The sequence below is a fragment of the Erythrolamprus reginae genome, unplaced genomic scaffold (genome assembly GCF_031021105.1).
Source record: "Erythrolamprus reginae isolate rEryReg1 unplaced genomic scaffold, rEryReg1.hap1 H_26, whole genome shotgun sequence".
NCBI lineage: Eukaryota > Metazoa > Chordata > Lepidosauria > Squamata > Dipsadidae > Erythrolamprus > Erythrolamprus reginae.
In genome coordinates, this window is record NW_027248480.1 from 87971 (window position 1) to 104873 (window position 16903).

Genomic DNA, 16903 nt, shown 5'->3' on the forward strand with positions numbered 1-16903 from the left:
TAATAATAATAATAATAATAAAAGAGCAGCTCCCGCTAAAAGCTATGAGACTTGAAATCCACTTTCCTTGAACCACATGGGTTCCTCCAAGCGAATAGAGAGGCAGTCCTCGACTTACAACCGTTCGTTTAGTGACCATTCAAAAGTTACAACGGCACTGAAGAAAAAATAAAAAGGACTTGTGACCGGTTCTCAAACTTACATTTGCAAGATCCCCGCCCACGCTCACATGATTAAAATTCTGACACTTGTCAAACTGGCTCGTATTTATGACGGCTGGAGTATCCTGGGGTCACGTGATCAATTTTTGCAACTTTCTTATGAGAAAAAAAAATCAATTATGGTAACTGAACAACTGTTGTGATTCACTTAGCCACTTGTGGCAAGTAACGTCGTAAAACGGGGCATAACTTATTTAACACATGTCTTGCTTAAAGACAGAATTTTTTGGGAACAATGGTGGTCTTAAATCGAGGGCCACTTGTACTTATTTTTTTAATGTTTCTATTTATTTCTTCAAGAGTTCTAGACTAACATCACGCCACCCTTTCCTGGGTCATTTTATTTTTCAAAGATTTTCCACCTGCCTCAGTGCAGACTGTAACCACTGAACTATGCAGCCTTCAGAGTCCAAATCAATTTACTTCCAAAAATGTTTCCTTAAAATAATTAAAAAAGAGTACAATGCCCCCCACATCACAACTTTAATTAATTTCAGAATTGCATTATAAGCAGCCAACGATGCACAAACAAGATATCAAATGTTTTTAAGATCTGCGTTCAAATCCCACCCTAATATGGGGAAGTCCTCAATTTCAAAGAGTTCGTTTGGTGACCCAAGTTACCACGGCCCTTTAAAAAATGATTTACAAACCCTTTTCCCCCACACTTGCAGCTATACCACGATGGGCTGACTACTGAAGTTTGCAGATGATACAGCAGAGATTGGTTCTCATTCGAGACAACAATGATGTTGAACTAGTTGCCTAGTTGCTTCATGGTGCGACTGGAACAATCTGGAACTGAACACACTCAAAACTGTAGAAATGGTGGGAGATTTTATGAGAAACTCCATCGTACCACCTCTTAGAATACTAGACAGTAGAGACCTTCAAATTTCTAGGTTGAATCATATCTTCGACAGTAGAGACCTTCAACAGCAGAGACCTTCAAATTTTAGCTTCTATCATATCTCAAGACCTAAAATGGTCACTTAACATCAAAAAATGTCATCCAAAAAGCACAACAAAGAATGTTCTTTCTGCGCCAGCTCAGGAAGCTCAAACTGCCCAAGGAGCAGCTGGTCCAGTTCTGCAGAGGAATCATTGAGTCTGTCATCTGCACCTCCATAACTGTCTGGTTGGTTCTGCAACCCAACAAGACAGACGCAGATTTCTGAGGGTAATTAGAACTGCAGAAAAAAACAATTGCTGCCAACCTGCCTTCCATTGAGGGCCTGTATACTGCACAAGTCAAAAAGAGGGCCGTGGAAATATTTACTGACCCCTCGCATGCTGGACACAAACTTTTTCAACTCCTACCCTCAAAACGTCGCTATAGAGCACTGCACACCAAAACAACTAGACACAGGAACGACATCACTCTGCTGAACAAATAATTCCTTCAAACACTGTTCAAACTGTATACTAATTCTGCACTATTATTACTACTAGTTTTTTTCCCTTTTCATTCCTATCACCATCTCCTTCCACTTATGACTGTATGACTGAAACTTGTTGCTTGTATCCTTAAGATTTTTATTAATATTGTTTCCTTACTGCTTATTTGACCCGTATGACAATCGTTAAGTGCTGTACCACATGTTTCTTGAGAAATGTCTCTTTTTCTTTTATGTACACTGAGAGCATCTGCACCAAAGACAAATTCCTTATGTGTCCAATCACACTTGGTCGATAAAGAATTCTGTTCTGTTCTGATCAAGATGCGACACTTGGCCACTGGTTCATACTTATGATGGTCACAGTGTACCGGAGTCAGATGAGTCCATTTTGCGACCTTCCGACAGGCCAGATTCACTTAACAATCATGTTGCTGACTTAACAACACAGTGATTCACTTTATCCACTGTCACAAGGAAGGTTGTAAAATGGGGCCAAACTCACTGTGCAAATGTCTTGCTTAGCGACAGAAATCTAGGGTTCCATTGCGGCCGTAAGTTGAGGACTTCCTGTACAACAATGTATCCTTTGGAGACAAACTGTTTAGGGACAAGGTTTGGTTTCATTACCATGTGTGCAAAATCACCACACTGACTAGGATGCTACACTGACAGTTTCAATTCCGTTTGATTATCATTATATTTAATATCGATCGTCCCAAGCCATACGTTCCCGAGGAAGGAATGACAGCCTCAGGCAAGGACAGGAGTTCAGTGCAAACTCTCCCCCCCCCAAAACCCCCCCCCCCCCCCCACAACCTGGCTATAAAACAAGAAGGTAACAACTTCACGTTTGAGCAAATTTGGGACTAGTGGTGAAGGCTAAAAAGCAGGAGGTGGTGAGTTCAAGTTCTACCTTGGACATGACTTTAGCCCTATCACAGGAGATGGGTGAGTTTTAATCCCGCCTTAGTCATAAAAGACAATTGGGTGACTTTGGGCCAATCCCCAAGAGATAAAGGGTTCTAGTCCCGCCTTAAATCATGAAAGACAATTGATAGACTTTGGGCCAATCAGCAACAGATGGGGAGTTCTAGTACCTGGCCATGGGAGATGGCTGGTGACTTTGGGCCAACCACCCGTAGACAGGGACTTCAAGTCCCTCTTTAGACATGGGAACTTTGGCCCAATCATAGGGGAATGATGAATTCTAGTCCCGCCTTAAGCATGAAAGACAATTGGGTGACTTCGGGCCAATCATCAGGAGATGGGGAGTTCTAGTACCGCCCTAACCATGGCAACCAAGCTACCCTGCAGGTGATCCTGGGCCTGTCAACATATCTTAGCCCAATCCACCTCACAGAGTTGCTATTGGGAAAACAGAAGAAAAAAAGTGTACTAGATTTGAGGCCTGTTTTTTTTTTTGTAAAAGTAATAAAAGTGGCATATACAAATAAACAACGTTTTCTGCGGAGCCAGCTTTCCAAAATCCACCCGTCAAAAAAACCCCTCAACAGTCATAGCATGGACCACACCATTTGCAGACTGCCACATAACCTGTAGTCGTCAACCGATGACTTCAATCGATCCCCAGATTTTCATCATTGAGCAAGACACTTGTTCCGTGAATCTCTGCCACCATTTTACCACCTTTATCGGAACGCAAATCACCAACATTGTTAAATTAGTCACAGAGCTTGTTCACCAAATCTGGCTTTCTGGTTGCCTTTTGTCAGTCAGACGGTTGCAAAGGGGATTCCCATGAGCCTGCGGCCGCCATAAAATGTGAACTAGTCGCCAAGCGTCTTGAATTTTGATCATGTGATCACAGGGATGCTGCAAACAGTCTTAATGGGTGAAAAAATGGTCACAAGTCTAGTTTTCCCCCCCTGTGCTGCTGTAACTTCAAACGTCGCTAAATGAACAGTTGTTAAGTCGAAGACTATCCGTACCCCACTATCTGGCTCTTCCTGCCATGCAGTTCGGTGCATGACCTGGACTTCAAAGCACTTCCTTCTGCACGGCCTTGCCAGCTCAAGCTATCAGAACAGAGCTGGAAGGGCCCCTTAGAGGTCTTCTAGCCCAACCCTCTGCTCAAGCAGGAGATCCTACCCCATTTCAGACAAATGGTCGTCCAATCCCTCCTTAAAAACTTCCTGAGACGAAGCATCCCAAAATCTTCTGGTAATAGCCATTCCACTGGTTAACTGCTCTCTTGGTTAGGAAGTTAATTCCTAAATTCCAGATTGCGATATCAATCTATCAGATCTGGAAGGGACCTTTGAGGTCTTCTAGCCCAACCCCCTGCTCAGGCAGGAGACCCTCTGGCCATTTCAGACAAGCGACTGTCCAGTCTCTTCTTTAAAAACCTCCAGCGCTGGAGCACCCACAACTTATAGTGGCAAGCTGTTCCACAGCCCACAAACTGTGTCAACCCCCAAATCATTCAAAGCAGGGTCTTTACCTGAAACTGAGTCCATCCATCTTCCCCCACTCCACCCTATGCAGGTAATCGACGTACGACCACGACGGAACCAAAAAACCTAAGCTGCTCAATGGAATTCCTTCCGTTTTATGACATTTCTGGCCACCTTCGTGTCAAGCGAATCACTCCGGTCCCTAAATCGGGCTGCCTGGTTGTTTCGAATCCGGGTCCCACTCCTACCGTTCTTTTTTGCTTTTCCAAAAGTCACACATTTGCACACTCAATACTGCAAACCATCCTGATTATGAGTCAGGCATCCGGACATAAATCCCTGCGACCCGTGGAGAGTAGATGGGTAGAAACACACAATGATCATTAAGCGCCGGCAGGAAGGGGAAACACTCCCCGTTCCCCCCCCTCAGTCGCTGTTATAATTTCGGTCACTAAGCAAAGCCTTATAAATGCAAAGAGCTAATTGTCCCAGCTGAACACTTTTTGAAATCTGAATTAAACCCAGAACCCACCCAGCTGGCTATCTCAAGGGTCAGCAACCTGGAGCTCTGCAGCTTTTTCATCCCTCTGCTGCATCCACAGACGGATCCACATGTTTGAAAAACTTATGGGGCTTGGAGGAGCGGGGGAGGGGCTCTTAAGAGATGAATGACTCTTTCCCACCCACCCCATCCCAAAAGTTGCCAAATTGGGGGTGGGGGGAGAGGATTAGGCCCCCATGGGCGCCCCCCACTGCTGGGAACCAGGAAGTGCCCTTCCCCCCCATCAGCAACAGGCTATTAAACTTCTGCAAAGGTTTCCCCCAACTCACTTTAAAAGGAGATTCCCCCCTTCTCCTATTTCTATAGGGCAACCCCCAAAGTGATGTCAAATAGTTTCTCCCGCCAATAGGACTCTCTCCTTCTCCCCTCCCCCCTCCCGCATTTCTCCCTTTAGCCGACGGGGATCTCTTCCTTCCCCCTCCGCTTGGTGGTAGTAGCGGGCTACTGCCCCTCGCAGACGTAGCAGCGGAGGCATCCCAGGGCCAGGGGCCCGCATTGCTTGAGAAATGGGAGGGGGGGGAATTTTGCCCGTTCTTGGTTTACGCATGCGCGAAGCCACAGGGCCCCCGGGCCCCCTTCCCGCCGGGCCCTTTTTTTTTCCTCACCCCACGGAGCCGCTTGATCAAGGCGCTCTTCTGTCCGCTCTTAGGCAGGCCCCGTTCCTCCAAAGCTGCCTTCAGATCGGCGACCCTCAACGCCTGAAGCGGCCGCCCGTCCAGAGTAACCTCCTCCCCGTCCGCCATCTTGTGTGGCGCCGCTGCCTGCCCTCCCCGGAGCTTTCATGAACGTTCGGCAACTTCCGGAGAAGGCCTCGGCGCTCGGAAGTCACCTCCGAGCCCCGCGCTCGCGCCGTCACGCAGACGTCCGGCTGCTCTTCGTCAAGCGCCGTCCGTCTTCGGAGACTTCCGTTTGGCTTTCGGAAGGAGGCGGAGCGGGGGGGGTCGCTCTCACTCGGGCGGTTATTTCCGGCCTACTCCGGGCATTTCCGGGTCTTTCGAGGCGGCTTCCCAACCTGGAAGTGATTTCTGAGAAGGATTCGGAAATTTCCGGAGATCTTCGGCATCAGAATGGAGGGGAGGGGGGCGGTGACGGAAACTATCGGGGCAACTTCCGCCCAGCGCCAAAGTGAAAGCACCTTCATTCGGAAGCCCGGCGGCTGAGTTTGTCTTCGGGTTTTTCCGGATATCGTCGCCGATTTCCGTCGCCACGCCCGAAGGCGGAGCGGCTTAAAACGCCGAGTTTGTTTGGCGACGATGGGACAAACCCTGATCTGAGCCCAAGCAGGTGAGAAGGCGGAAATGCTGGCTTGTCTTCGGCTCCAGCCACCCGTTGCGAGGAAAAAGGGGATTCCTGAGCTTACAAAAGGCCGCGCCTATCTTTGCTAGGTGGTGCGATCGTTGGCACGGTGGACTACAAGCCCCATCGTGCTGAATGAACTCGTGACATGTCCCTCGGAGTAGGGTGGGTGCATTCCGACAGTGGGCGAGACCCAGGCCCGGGGAGTGGCCGTATGACCTGCCTGGAGGGGCTCTGCTCTGCTTGCTCGCACCCAGGTGCAAACCAGGTTGGGGCAGAGCTAGCCAGCATTCTGGGTTTGCACCAGCCGAGTTCCGCTCAAGCTGGCTTGCTGGGGGGGGGGGGGGTATACTCACCTATCCGCTCCGTTGGAAGAAAGCCTTCCCCGTTGTTTTTTGGACGGTTTTTCCAACTTTGGCAACTTCCAAGATGGTTGGGCTTCAATTGCTAGCGTTGAAGGAAAGAGAGAAGGGAGGGAGGGAGAAAGAAGGAAGGAAGAAGGGAAGGAAGGGAGAAGAGAAGGAGAGGGACGGAATTAGAACCAGAACGTTATTAAGGAAGGAGAAGGGAAGAAGGAAGAACTGAAGGAAGAAGGGGGAGGAAGTTATTAAGGAAGGGGAGGATGGAAGGAGAGGGAGGAAAGAAGGAAGGAGAAAAAGAATGGAATGAAGGGAAAGAAAGAAGGAGGGAGGGAAGGAAGGAAGGGAGAAGAGAAGGAGAGGGACGGAATTAGAACCAGAACGTTATTAAGGAAGAAGGAAGAAGTGAAGGAAGATGGGGGAGGCAGTTATTAAGGAAGGGGGGATGGAAGGAGAGGGAGGAAAGAAGGAAGGAAGGAGAAAAAGAATGGAAGGAAGGGAAAGAAAGAAGGAGGGAAGGAAGGAAGGGAGAAGAGAAGGAGAGGGACGGAATTAGAACCAGAACGTTATTAAGGAAGGAGAAGGGAAGAAGGAAGAACTGAAGGAAGAAGGGGGAGGAAGTTATTAAGGAAGGGGAGGATGGAAGGAGAGGGAGGAAAGAAGGAAGGAGAAAAAGAATGGAATGAAGGGAAAGAAAGAAGGAGGGAGGGAAGGAAGGAAGGGAGAAGAGAAGGAGAGGGACGGAATTAGAACCAGAACGTTATTAAGGAAGAAGGAAGAAGTGAAGGAAGATGGGGGAGGCAGTTATTAAGGAAGGGGGGATGGAAGGAGAGGGAGGAAAGAAGGAAGGAAGGAGAAAAAGAATGGAAGGAAGGGAAAGAAAGAAGGAGGGAAGGAAGGAAGGGAGAAGAGAAGGAGAGGGACGGAATTAGAACCAGAAAGTTATTAAGGAAGGAGAAAGAAAGAAGGAAGAACTGAAGGAAGAAGGGGGAGGAAGTTATTGAGGAAGGGGAGGATGGAAGGAGAGGGAGGAAAGAAGGAAGGAAGGAGAAAAAGAATGGAAGGGAGGGAAGGAAGGAAGAAGGGATGGAGAAGGACGGAAGGAGAGCCAGAAAATTATTCAGGAAGGAAAGGGAGGAATTTATTAAGAAAGGGGAAGATGGAAAGAAGGAAAGGGAGAAAGTTATTAAGGAAGGAGAGGAAGGAAGAAGGGAGAACAGGAGGAGAGAGACGGAAGGAAGGGCAGAAGGAGAGGGGAAAAGTCATTAAGGAAGGAAGGAAGAGGGGGGAAGGAAGAACTGAAGGAGAGAGAAAATTATTAAGGAGGGATGAGGGAAGAAGGGATGGGGAAGGAGAAAGGGAAGAAGGAAGGACGGAAGGAGAAGGAGGGAGGAAAAGGAGGAAGGGCTGATAGACAGAAGGAGATGGAGGAAAGAAAGGGACAAAAAAGGACAGAAAGACTGAGAAGGAAAAAACGGAGGGAAAGGAAAGGAAGGAAGGACTTCTAATCCTTCTTTCCTCCATCTCTCCCTCCCTTTCCTTCTTCCTTCAATCTCCTTCATTCCCTCCCTTTCTTGTCTTCCCTTCTTGCCTTCCTCCTTCCTGGCTTCTTTTCTCCATTTCTCTCTTCCGCTAACCCTTCTTTTTTCATCCTTGCTTTCCTGCCTACCTTTTTTCCTTCCTTCCCTCCCTCTTCCCTTTCTAGCCTTCTTCATTCTCCCTGCCATTCTTTGCTGTTTTCCTTTCTTTGCCTTTCTCCTTTCCTTTCTTTTCCTCTGTTTCCTTCCTTCCGAATTCTGGGGGCTGAAGTCTGCTTACCTTAAACTTGCAATGTTTAAAAAGAACTTTATTTATTTATTTATTATTTTATTTATTAGATTTGTATGCTGCCCCTCTCCGTAGAGTCGGGGAGGCTAACAACAATAATAAAACAGCATATGACAAATCTAATAGTACTTTAAAATAACTAAAAACACTTATTAAAAGCCAAACATAAACACAAACATACCATGCATAAATTGTATAGGCCTGGGGGAAAAGGAATATCTCAATTCTCCCATGCCTGAGGACAGAGATGGGTTTTAAGGAGCTTATGAAAGGCGAGGAGGGTGGGGGCATTTCTGATCTCTGGGGGGAGCTGGTTCCAGAGGGTCAGGGCCGCCACAGAGAAGGCTCTTCCCCTGGGTCCCGCCAGACGACATTGTTTAGTCGACGGGACCCGGAGAAGGCCAACTCTGTGGGACCTAACTGGTCACTGGGATTCGTGCAGCAGAAGGCGGTCCCGGAGATATTCTGGTCCGATGCCATGAAGGGCTTTTGTTCAATACACAATAATACACAAGGAGGGTTATAGAGGATATAGTAGAGGAGAAATACAAGATATAGGAGAGACTATAGGACAGGGGACAGAAGGCACTCTAGCGTACTTATGGATGCCCCTTACTGACCTCTTTGGAATCTTGAGAGGTCAACCGTGGATAGTCTAAGGGTAAAATGTTGGGGGTTAGGGGATGACACTACAGAGTCCGGTAATGAGTTCCACACTTCGACAACTCGGTTACTGAAGTCATATTTTTTAGAGTCAAGTTTGGAGCGGTTAACATTAAGTTTGAATCTGTTGTGTGCTCTTGTGTTGTTGTGGTTGAAGCTGAAGTAGTCATTGACCGGCAGGACATTGCAGCATATGATCTTGTGGGCAATACTTAGATCATGTTTGAGGTGTCGTAGTTCTAAGCTTTCAAGACTGAGGATTGTAAGTCTAGTTTCGTAGGGTCTTCTGTTTCGAGTGGAGGAGTGAAGGGCTCTTCTGGTGAAGTATCTTTGGACATTTTCAAGGGTGTTAATGTCAGAAATGTGGTATGGGTTCCAAACAGGTGAGCTTCCCTTATGGAAGAGAATTGTACCTTCTTGACGGCTGTGGCCAATTCTTACAAGCTGATTTCTTTCCTTCCTTCCCCCTAAAAATATTTTCTATGCCTTCGAATCTGTAAATTGAGCTTTATGTAACATAACAGTGTTATTGGGGAGCAAGAAAGAGTTCAGCTATTTAGCTGCCGAAAATAAAGAGGAGGCTGCAGGAAATGTCACCAGGGGCCCTTTAATATAATTTGCGTGTGGTTTTTAAACCTGTTTTTGTTATTTAACTGTGTTGATTGTATCCTTAGGATGCTCCTTAGTGCTTTTCATTGTAAACTCTTGTCTCCCAAACTCTTGATGATGTTTCCTGTATTAAAACCATCCTTGGCGAATGTGATGTGCCGATAAGCAGATTTATTTTCAGGACATATGTTCACTGTGATATTTTTAGTTAGGAATCTGGTCCTATAATATATTCAGGCAAGGATAGGATTTTGCCCAAATTTTTGCTCCCTAAACTAGCTTTTCTGGTTCCTGCACCTTCATCTGTTCTTCATTCCATCGGCTCTCCAAGTTTGTTTCCCAAAGTTATTCAATATATATGATTTTGGGTGCTGCCTGCTCGGAAGGATGAATGAAGAAGGGAAGAAGAGAAAACTGGAAGGAGAAAGGGGAAGGAAGGAGAGGGAAGGAAAGAAAGAGGGAAAGGGAGGGAGGGTGTAGGAGTGAAGGGAGGAGAGGAAAGAAGGAAGGAAAGGGGAGGGAAAGAAAGAGGGAAAGGAAGGGAGGGGGGTAGGAGAGAAGGGAGAAGAGGAAAGAAGGAAGGGGAGGGGGGAGGAGAGAAGGACAGGGAAGAAGGGGAAGGGAGATAGGAAAGGGAGGGAAGAGAGAAGGAAAGGGAGAGGGGGAGGAATGGAAGGAGGGGAGAAAAGGAAGGAAGGGAAGAAAGAGGGAGGGAGAGAAAAGAGAGGGAGGAGGAAGAAAGGGATGGAAGGAGAGGACCGGGAGCAAAGGAAAGGAAGAGAATATAGTAAAGGGAGGGAGGATAGAGGGAAGGAATTAGGAGAGGGAAAAGAGGAGAGAAAGAATGGGAGGGAAGAAAAGAAGAAAGGAGGGAAAAGGAAGAAAGGAAGGGAAGAAAAGAGGAAGGGAAGGAATAGGAGAGAAGAAAGGAAGAAAATGGAGGGAAGGAGAGAAGGAAGGGAAGAAAAGATGGGAGAGAGGGAAATATTATCATAAGCTGAGAACTGGCTGACATTCCCATCAACCCACCCTTGTTTCTCTGCTGCCCCCTGCAGGATGTCGGAGCCGATGCCTTTGTCGTACGTTACCTCCCAAGAGATGCGCTGCCTCCTGCATTGGCTGTCCGGCTGGACTCTGGCCCAGCGGGAACACTTCCTCCGAGACCTGGTGGACAAGGCTGTCCCTTGGAAGCTGTTTCCCCTGATGGAGACCCTAACCAGGCTCCAGCTGAGCCCCGGGAAGCCGCCGTCCCTCTACGAGTGTCAGATGCGCCTCTGGGACCAGTGGTTCCGTAGCTGGTCGGAAGCCGAACGCAACGAGTTTATCCGGCAGATGGAAGAGCAGATACCAGAGTTGGCCGGACGGTTTTACCAAGAAGTGGCCGCCACTGCCGGACAAGTCTAAAGCGGGCTGCGGCTCTCTCCTTTCCATGTCACTGCCATCCCCCCCTTTTTTTGGGAGGGGGAATATTCATTTCTCTGGACGTCTTTAGCCAGCTGCTGTTAAAGCTTGGCCAAAGGTCTTTCTGTGTTGCAACCTTTGAATAATGTGCAAATAAAATATTGTTTAGCAAATAGAATTCTGGGTTCCTGGAATAGAATTCTTTATGAGCTGAGCGTGATTGGACACACGAGGAATTTGTCTTCAATTTACCAATTTGTAATATGGTAAATGATTTAGCTTTACTAGATAAATGGACAAAGCAATGGAAACTGCAGTTTAATGTTTCCAAATGTAAAATAATGCACTTGGGGAAAAGGAATCCTCAATCTGAGTATTGTATTGGCAGTTCTGTGTTAGCAAAAACTTCAGAAGAGAAGGATTTAGGGGTAGTGATTTCTGACAAAATGGGTGAGCAGTATGGTCGGTATAACAAGCAGGAAGAGGGAGATTGTGATCCCCTTATATAGAGCGCTGGTGAGACCACATTTGGAATACTTTGTTCAGTTCTGCAGACCTCACCTACAAAAAGATATTGACAAAATTGAACGGGTCCAAAGACGGGCTACAAGAATGGTGGAAGGTCTTAAGCATAAAACGTATCAGGAAAGACTTAATGAGCTCAATCTGTATAGTCTGGAGGACAGAAGGAAAAGGGGGGACATGATCGAAACATTTAAATATGTTAAAGGGTTAAGTAAGGTCCAGGAGGGAAGTGTTTTTAATAGAAAAGTGAACACAAGAACAAGGGGACACAATCTGAAGTTAGTTGGGGGAAAGATCAAAAGCAACGCGAGAAAATATTATTTCACTGAAAGAGTAGTAGATCCTTGGAACAAACTTCCAGCAGACGTGGTTGGTAAATCCACAGTAACTGAATTTAAACATGCCTGGGATAAACATATATCCATCCTAAGATAAAATACAGAAAATAGTATAAGGGCAGACTAGATGGACCATGAGGTCTTTTTCTGCCGTCAGTCTTCTATGTTTCTATGTTTCAATGCATAATATGCTCTCAGTGTAGGCTAAGACACCCCACACACACACACACACATTCATCAAGAATCATAAGATCCAACACTTAATGCACTGTTTCTCTAATAGTGGGGCGGGCCTCCCGGGGGGGGGGCACGAAGCAATGCCCGGGGGGGCGAGCGTTATCCGAGGGAACATGCTTTTTTTTTGTTGCATGGAGTAGGGAATTTTTGCACTGAACAATAGCACACAGCACGGAGCAGGAGATACGGAGTGCAGATAGCAAACCCTTAAAACAAATTATTGAATTTTAAAAACACGCAGAACAACAGCAACAACATTAAACTTTCAATAAATTTGTATAGACATAATGAATACAGTGGTACCTCTACTTAAGAACTTAATTCGTTCCGTGACCAGGTTCTTAAGTAGAAAAGTTTGTAAGTAGAAGCAATTTTTCCCATTGGAATCAATGTGAAAAGCAAATAATGCGTGCAAACCCATTAGGAAAGAAATAAAAGCTCGGAATTTGGGTGGGAGGAGGAGGAGGAGGAAGAGGAGGAGGACAGTCACTGCCCAGAGCGAAAGGAGTGTTTCTTTTCTCTGGGCGCTGGCAGAGGTTTATTCCCTCTCCAAGTGCCCAGAGAAAGGAAAATGCTTCGTTCGCTCTGGACTGCCAAAGCCTCCTTAACGCCACTGAAAGGCACCTCTGGCAGCCCAGAAAAGCCCGAGATGGCCGGGATTAAAGGGGGAATGGCAGGAAACTGGCCGGGCCTTCGTGACACTCTTAAATTTCCTGGGAAATTTTCCCAGGCTCGGGTTTTTAAGTAGAAAATGGTTCTTAAGAAGAGGCAAAAAAAAAAATCTTGAACCCCCGGTTCTTATCTAGAAAAGTTCTTGAAGTAGGGGTACCACTGTACTAGCAGAGTGAAGAACAAAACGGAAAGGAAAAACTGAAAAGGAAAAAAAATTGACATGAATAAAACATTTCGGATATTTACATCCCCTTCTCATTCAGAATTTTGGTTGGAGATATGTATATGCATTTTACCTTGTTTTGATTAACGTATTGCTTTGCATATTTACATATTTGCCTACTTTTCTACAAACTTAGATTCTTATTTTTGAGCTGCCTTTAATGTGTAATTTCTATTCTTTTATCCTTTCTTTTAACAATTATAAAAGTTCTCCCATATTTTATGGTAGCCCAAATCTTCTTTCCCTTTTTTTTTTTTTTGCCGCAGGGAATAGGGATTTTTTGCACTGAACTATAGCACACAACACAGAGATAGGAAGTGCAGATAACAAACCCTTTTTTTCAATTAATTTTATTAATTTTCATAAAATAGACAAAACATGTTCCCCGCTTATTCTAGAAGTAAAATTTCTCTTCATATCTCTTCATACTTTCATGCCAATTTGAATTTTATATCCAACTTTAATCCAAATTAAGTACAAGAGTTCAATTCCAATATGAGAAACGAAAGAGAGAAAAACCAGGATATGAATTTTTCTTCCAACTTTCTCCCACCGAACAGGATAGCGAAAATGTTCCCCAAGACCTCTCTACTATGTTGGAAATGTAAGAAAGAAATAGGTTCCTATTATCATCAATGGGGGATGTGTAGTAAAGTTAAGTTTTATTGGAAAATGATAGAAAGAATAATAAAAGAAATAGTAAGAGGAGATAGAAAAAAACCCAGAATTTTATTTACTGGGCATAACTAATCAGAAATATAAGAAAGAAATTCTACATCTAGTCATTCATATTTTGACAGCGGCCAGGATAGTATATGCACAAAACTGGAAAGGGTAAAACATTCCCAAAGAAGAGGAGGTTATTAAGAAAATATTAGATTGCGCTGAAATGGATATGATGACAAGACGGTTAAATGACCAAGAGGAAACAGAATTTTATGAGATATGGAACAAAGTGTATACATGGATAAATAAGAAGAAAAAGTAAAAGTAAAAAGAATAAGAGAATTGTATAAGTAGGGATATGATTTAAAGGTTATGTTAGAAGGTGTTTATATATGAAGGTTTACTATATAAAGTAAAACAAATTTCTTCTTTTCATTTAAAGCAATGAGTTGATTTGAAGTGTTTTTAATGTATTTTCTTTTCTGTATTGAAATTTTACTTCTAGAATAAACGGGGAACATGCAACCCCATTTTTATGTTATATGTATGTTTGTCAGTTTTGTCTATTTTATGAAAATTAATAAAATTTATTGGAAAAAAACCCGATGAGAAGTCTAGTGCAGACTTAGAAATAGTTTGACAGTGTTGAGGGGATTATTTATTTAGTAGTGTTTGGGGGGGGGGGGGGGGAACTTCCTAGGCAACGATGTGTGTATTAAATAAGGGTTAAATTCACCTCTGGTGGGTAATATTCAGTTCTGGCCACTAGAGGCCCTACTGAGTCTTCAGCCCAGTGTTTTTTAAGTGTGGCAGCTGTAAGGTGAAATGGACTTCATTTCCCAGAATTCTTCAGCCAACTATGCTGACTAGGGAATCCTGGGACTTGAAGTCCACACGTCTTAGAGTAGCCATATTTGTAAAACACTGCTTTAATGGATAACCTCACCAGCCAACATGGAGCATTGCTCTGAGGATCAGCCTTTCCAAACTTAATGTGTCTTTTATACTATAGCTCCCTTGGCTGTGGATTATGGGGATTTTAGTCCAAGGGTAAACATCTGGAGTATCTCTCCCATTCCCACCCAGCTGAATGAGGCTGGGTGGGCTTTCTTACAAAGAGGATTTGATTAATCAGACGCATCAAGCCAACACAGGATTTATTGGCCCTTGGCATATGTTGGGCGAATCATGGTTTAATTTATTGTATTTATTTATTTATTTATTATATTTGTATGCCGCCCTCTCTGTAGACTCAGGGCAGCTCACAACATATAATAAAACAATTCACAACAAATCTAATAAATTTAAAAAATTTAAAAAATAAACCCATTTTTAAACCAGACATACACACAATCACACCATACATAAATTGTATAGACCCGGGAGAGGGGGGAATGCCTCAATTCCCCCATGCCTGACAGCAGAGGTGAGTTTTAAGGAGTTTACAGAAGGCAAGGAGGGTGGGGGGCAGTTCTAATCTCCGGGGGGAGCTGGTTCCAGAGAGTCGGGGCCGCCACAGAGAAGGCTCTTCCCCTGGGACCCGCCAGACGACATTGTTTAGTCGACGGCACCCGGAGAAGGCCAACTCTGTGGGACCTAATCGGTCACTGGGATTCGTGCGGCAGAAGGCGGTCCCGGAGATATTCTGGTCCGATGCCATGAAGGGCTTTATAGGTCATAACCAACACTTTGAATTGTGACCAGAAATTGATCGGCAACCAATGCAAACTGCGGAGTGTTGGTGTAACATGGGCATACTTGGGAAAGCTCATGATTGCTCTTGCAGCTGCATTCTGCACGATCTGAAGTTTCTGAGCACTTTTCAAAGGTAGTCCCATGTAGAGAGCGTTACAGTAGTCAAGCCTCGAGGTGATGAGGGCATGAGTGACTGTAAGCATTGACTCCCGGTCCAAATAGGGCTGCAACTGGTGCACCAGGTGAACCTGGGCAAATGTCCCCCTCGCCACAGCTGAAAGATGGTTCTCCAATGTGAGCTGTGGATCGAGGAGGACGCCCAAGTTGCGGACCCTCTCTGAGGGGTTCAATGATTCCCCCCCCCCCCCCGGGTGATGGACGGACAGATGGAATTGTCCTTGGGAGGCAGAATCCACAACCACTCCGTCTTATCCCAGTTGAGTTTGAGTCTGTTGACACCCATCCAGACCCCAACAGCCTCCAGACACTGACACATCACTTCCACTGCTTCGTTGACTGGACATGGGGTGGAAATGTACAGCTGGGTATCATCTGCGTACTGATGATACCTCACCCCATGCCCTTGGATGATCTCACCCCACGGTTTTATGTAGATACTGAATAGCAGGGGGTGACCTCTGACCCCCCACTAACACCGACTGCGACTGACCGGAGAGGTAGGAGGAGAACCACTGAAGAACAGTGCCTCCCACTCCCAATCCCTCCAGCCTTAATAGGTTGGGTGAATCATGATTTCATGCAAACCCAGCCAATTGGGGTTTATTTGATACACGATGGTTAAAGCATAGCTCAACCCAACCACGGATTCAAGTTATTATCTTATTTTTGTAGTTGTTCAAGGAACAAGATCCTTTGATCAACAGGACTGGGTTTCTGAAATACTAAATTGCTTTCTTAGACGCACAGAAGTCAGAAAAGTCAAGATGGCCACCACAAATGTAATCCAAGCCTGTTCCTTTTTTTTTTCTTTTGACATTCCCTGTGCAAACTGTTTTTTAGCAAGGAAATTCTTAAAATAATAGGTTTTTTTTGCAATTTTAAGACTTGTGGTCTTCAGCTGCCAGAAATTACCCATCCAACATGGCTGCTTGAGGAATTCTGGGAGTTGAAGTCCACAAGTCTAAAAATTTTGAAACTCATGGACTTTTAATCCCCAGAATTTCCCAGCAGGAAACACAGAGTGGAATGTACTGGTAGCGGCAGGAGCAAGTAACCCTTCACCGCACATACTACCTATACCCAATTTTTTGTTCTCTTTCAGAATACATTTCTGGATCTAGAGTTATGAAAGTGAACACAAGAACAAGGGGACACAATCTGAGGTTAGTTGGGGGAAAGATCAAAAGCAACGTGAGAAAATATTATTTCACTGAAAGAGTAGTAGATGCTTGGAACAAACTTCCAGCAGACGTGGTTGGTCAATCCACAGTAACTGAATTGAAACATGCCTGGGATAAACATATATCCATCCTAAGATAAAACACAGGAAATAGTACAAGGGCAGACTAGATGGACCATGAGGTCTTTTTCTGCCGTCAGTCTTCTATGTTTCTAGAGTTCGGATAGAGGGCTGTATCCATCCTATGTGACATTTCTTAGTATTACTGGTTCTTTGGATGTGTCTTGGTAGGTGTAGCATGGCTTAGTGGGAGGAAAGTGTTGGTTATGACCTATAAAGATCAGGGACCGCCTTCTGCCGCACGAATCCCAGCACCTGATTAGGTCCCACAGAGTCGGCCTTCTCCGGGTCCCATCAACAAAACAATGTCGTCTG

At 45.2% G+C, this 16903-nt stretch overlaps 2 protein-coding genes across 5 annotated transcripts in view; one reads left to right on the forward strand and one right to left on the reverse strand.

Moving 5' to 3' along the window:
* Positions 1–5419, reverse strand: part of LOC139155518 (apoptotic chromatin condensation inducer in the nucleus-like) — a 66273-nt gene extending 60854 nt beyond the window's left edge. For all 3 annotated transcript variants that reach the window (XM_070730677.1, XM_070730678.1, XM_070730676.1), the window contains exon 1: positions 5203–5419. In XM_070730677.1, the coding sequence (XP_070586778.1) occupies positions 5203–5340 (138 nt within the window). In that variant the 5' untranslated portion in view covers positions 5341–5419. The remainder of the gene's footprint in view (positions 1–5202) is intronic.
* A 280-nt stretch (positions 5420–5699) lies between these two features.
* On the forward strand, positions 5700–10930 carry LOC139155510 (uncharacterized protein C14orf119 homolog). Of its 2 annotated transcripts, none has more exons than XM_070730665.1 (2): positions 5700–5881; positions 10407–10930. In XM_070730665.1, the coding sequence occupies exon 2, from the start codon at positions 10408–10410 to the stop codon at positions 10753–10755; it is 348 nt and encodes a 115-aa protein (XP_070586766.1). In that variant the 5' UTR covers positions 5700–5881; position 10407; the 3' UTR covers positions 10756–10930. The 2 variants fall into 2 exon arrangements, with proteins under 2 accessions (XP_070586766.1, XP_070586765.1); XM_070730664.1 differs by having other exon boundaries at positions 5870–6058.
* Positions 10931–16903: the final 5973 nt, after the last annotated feature.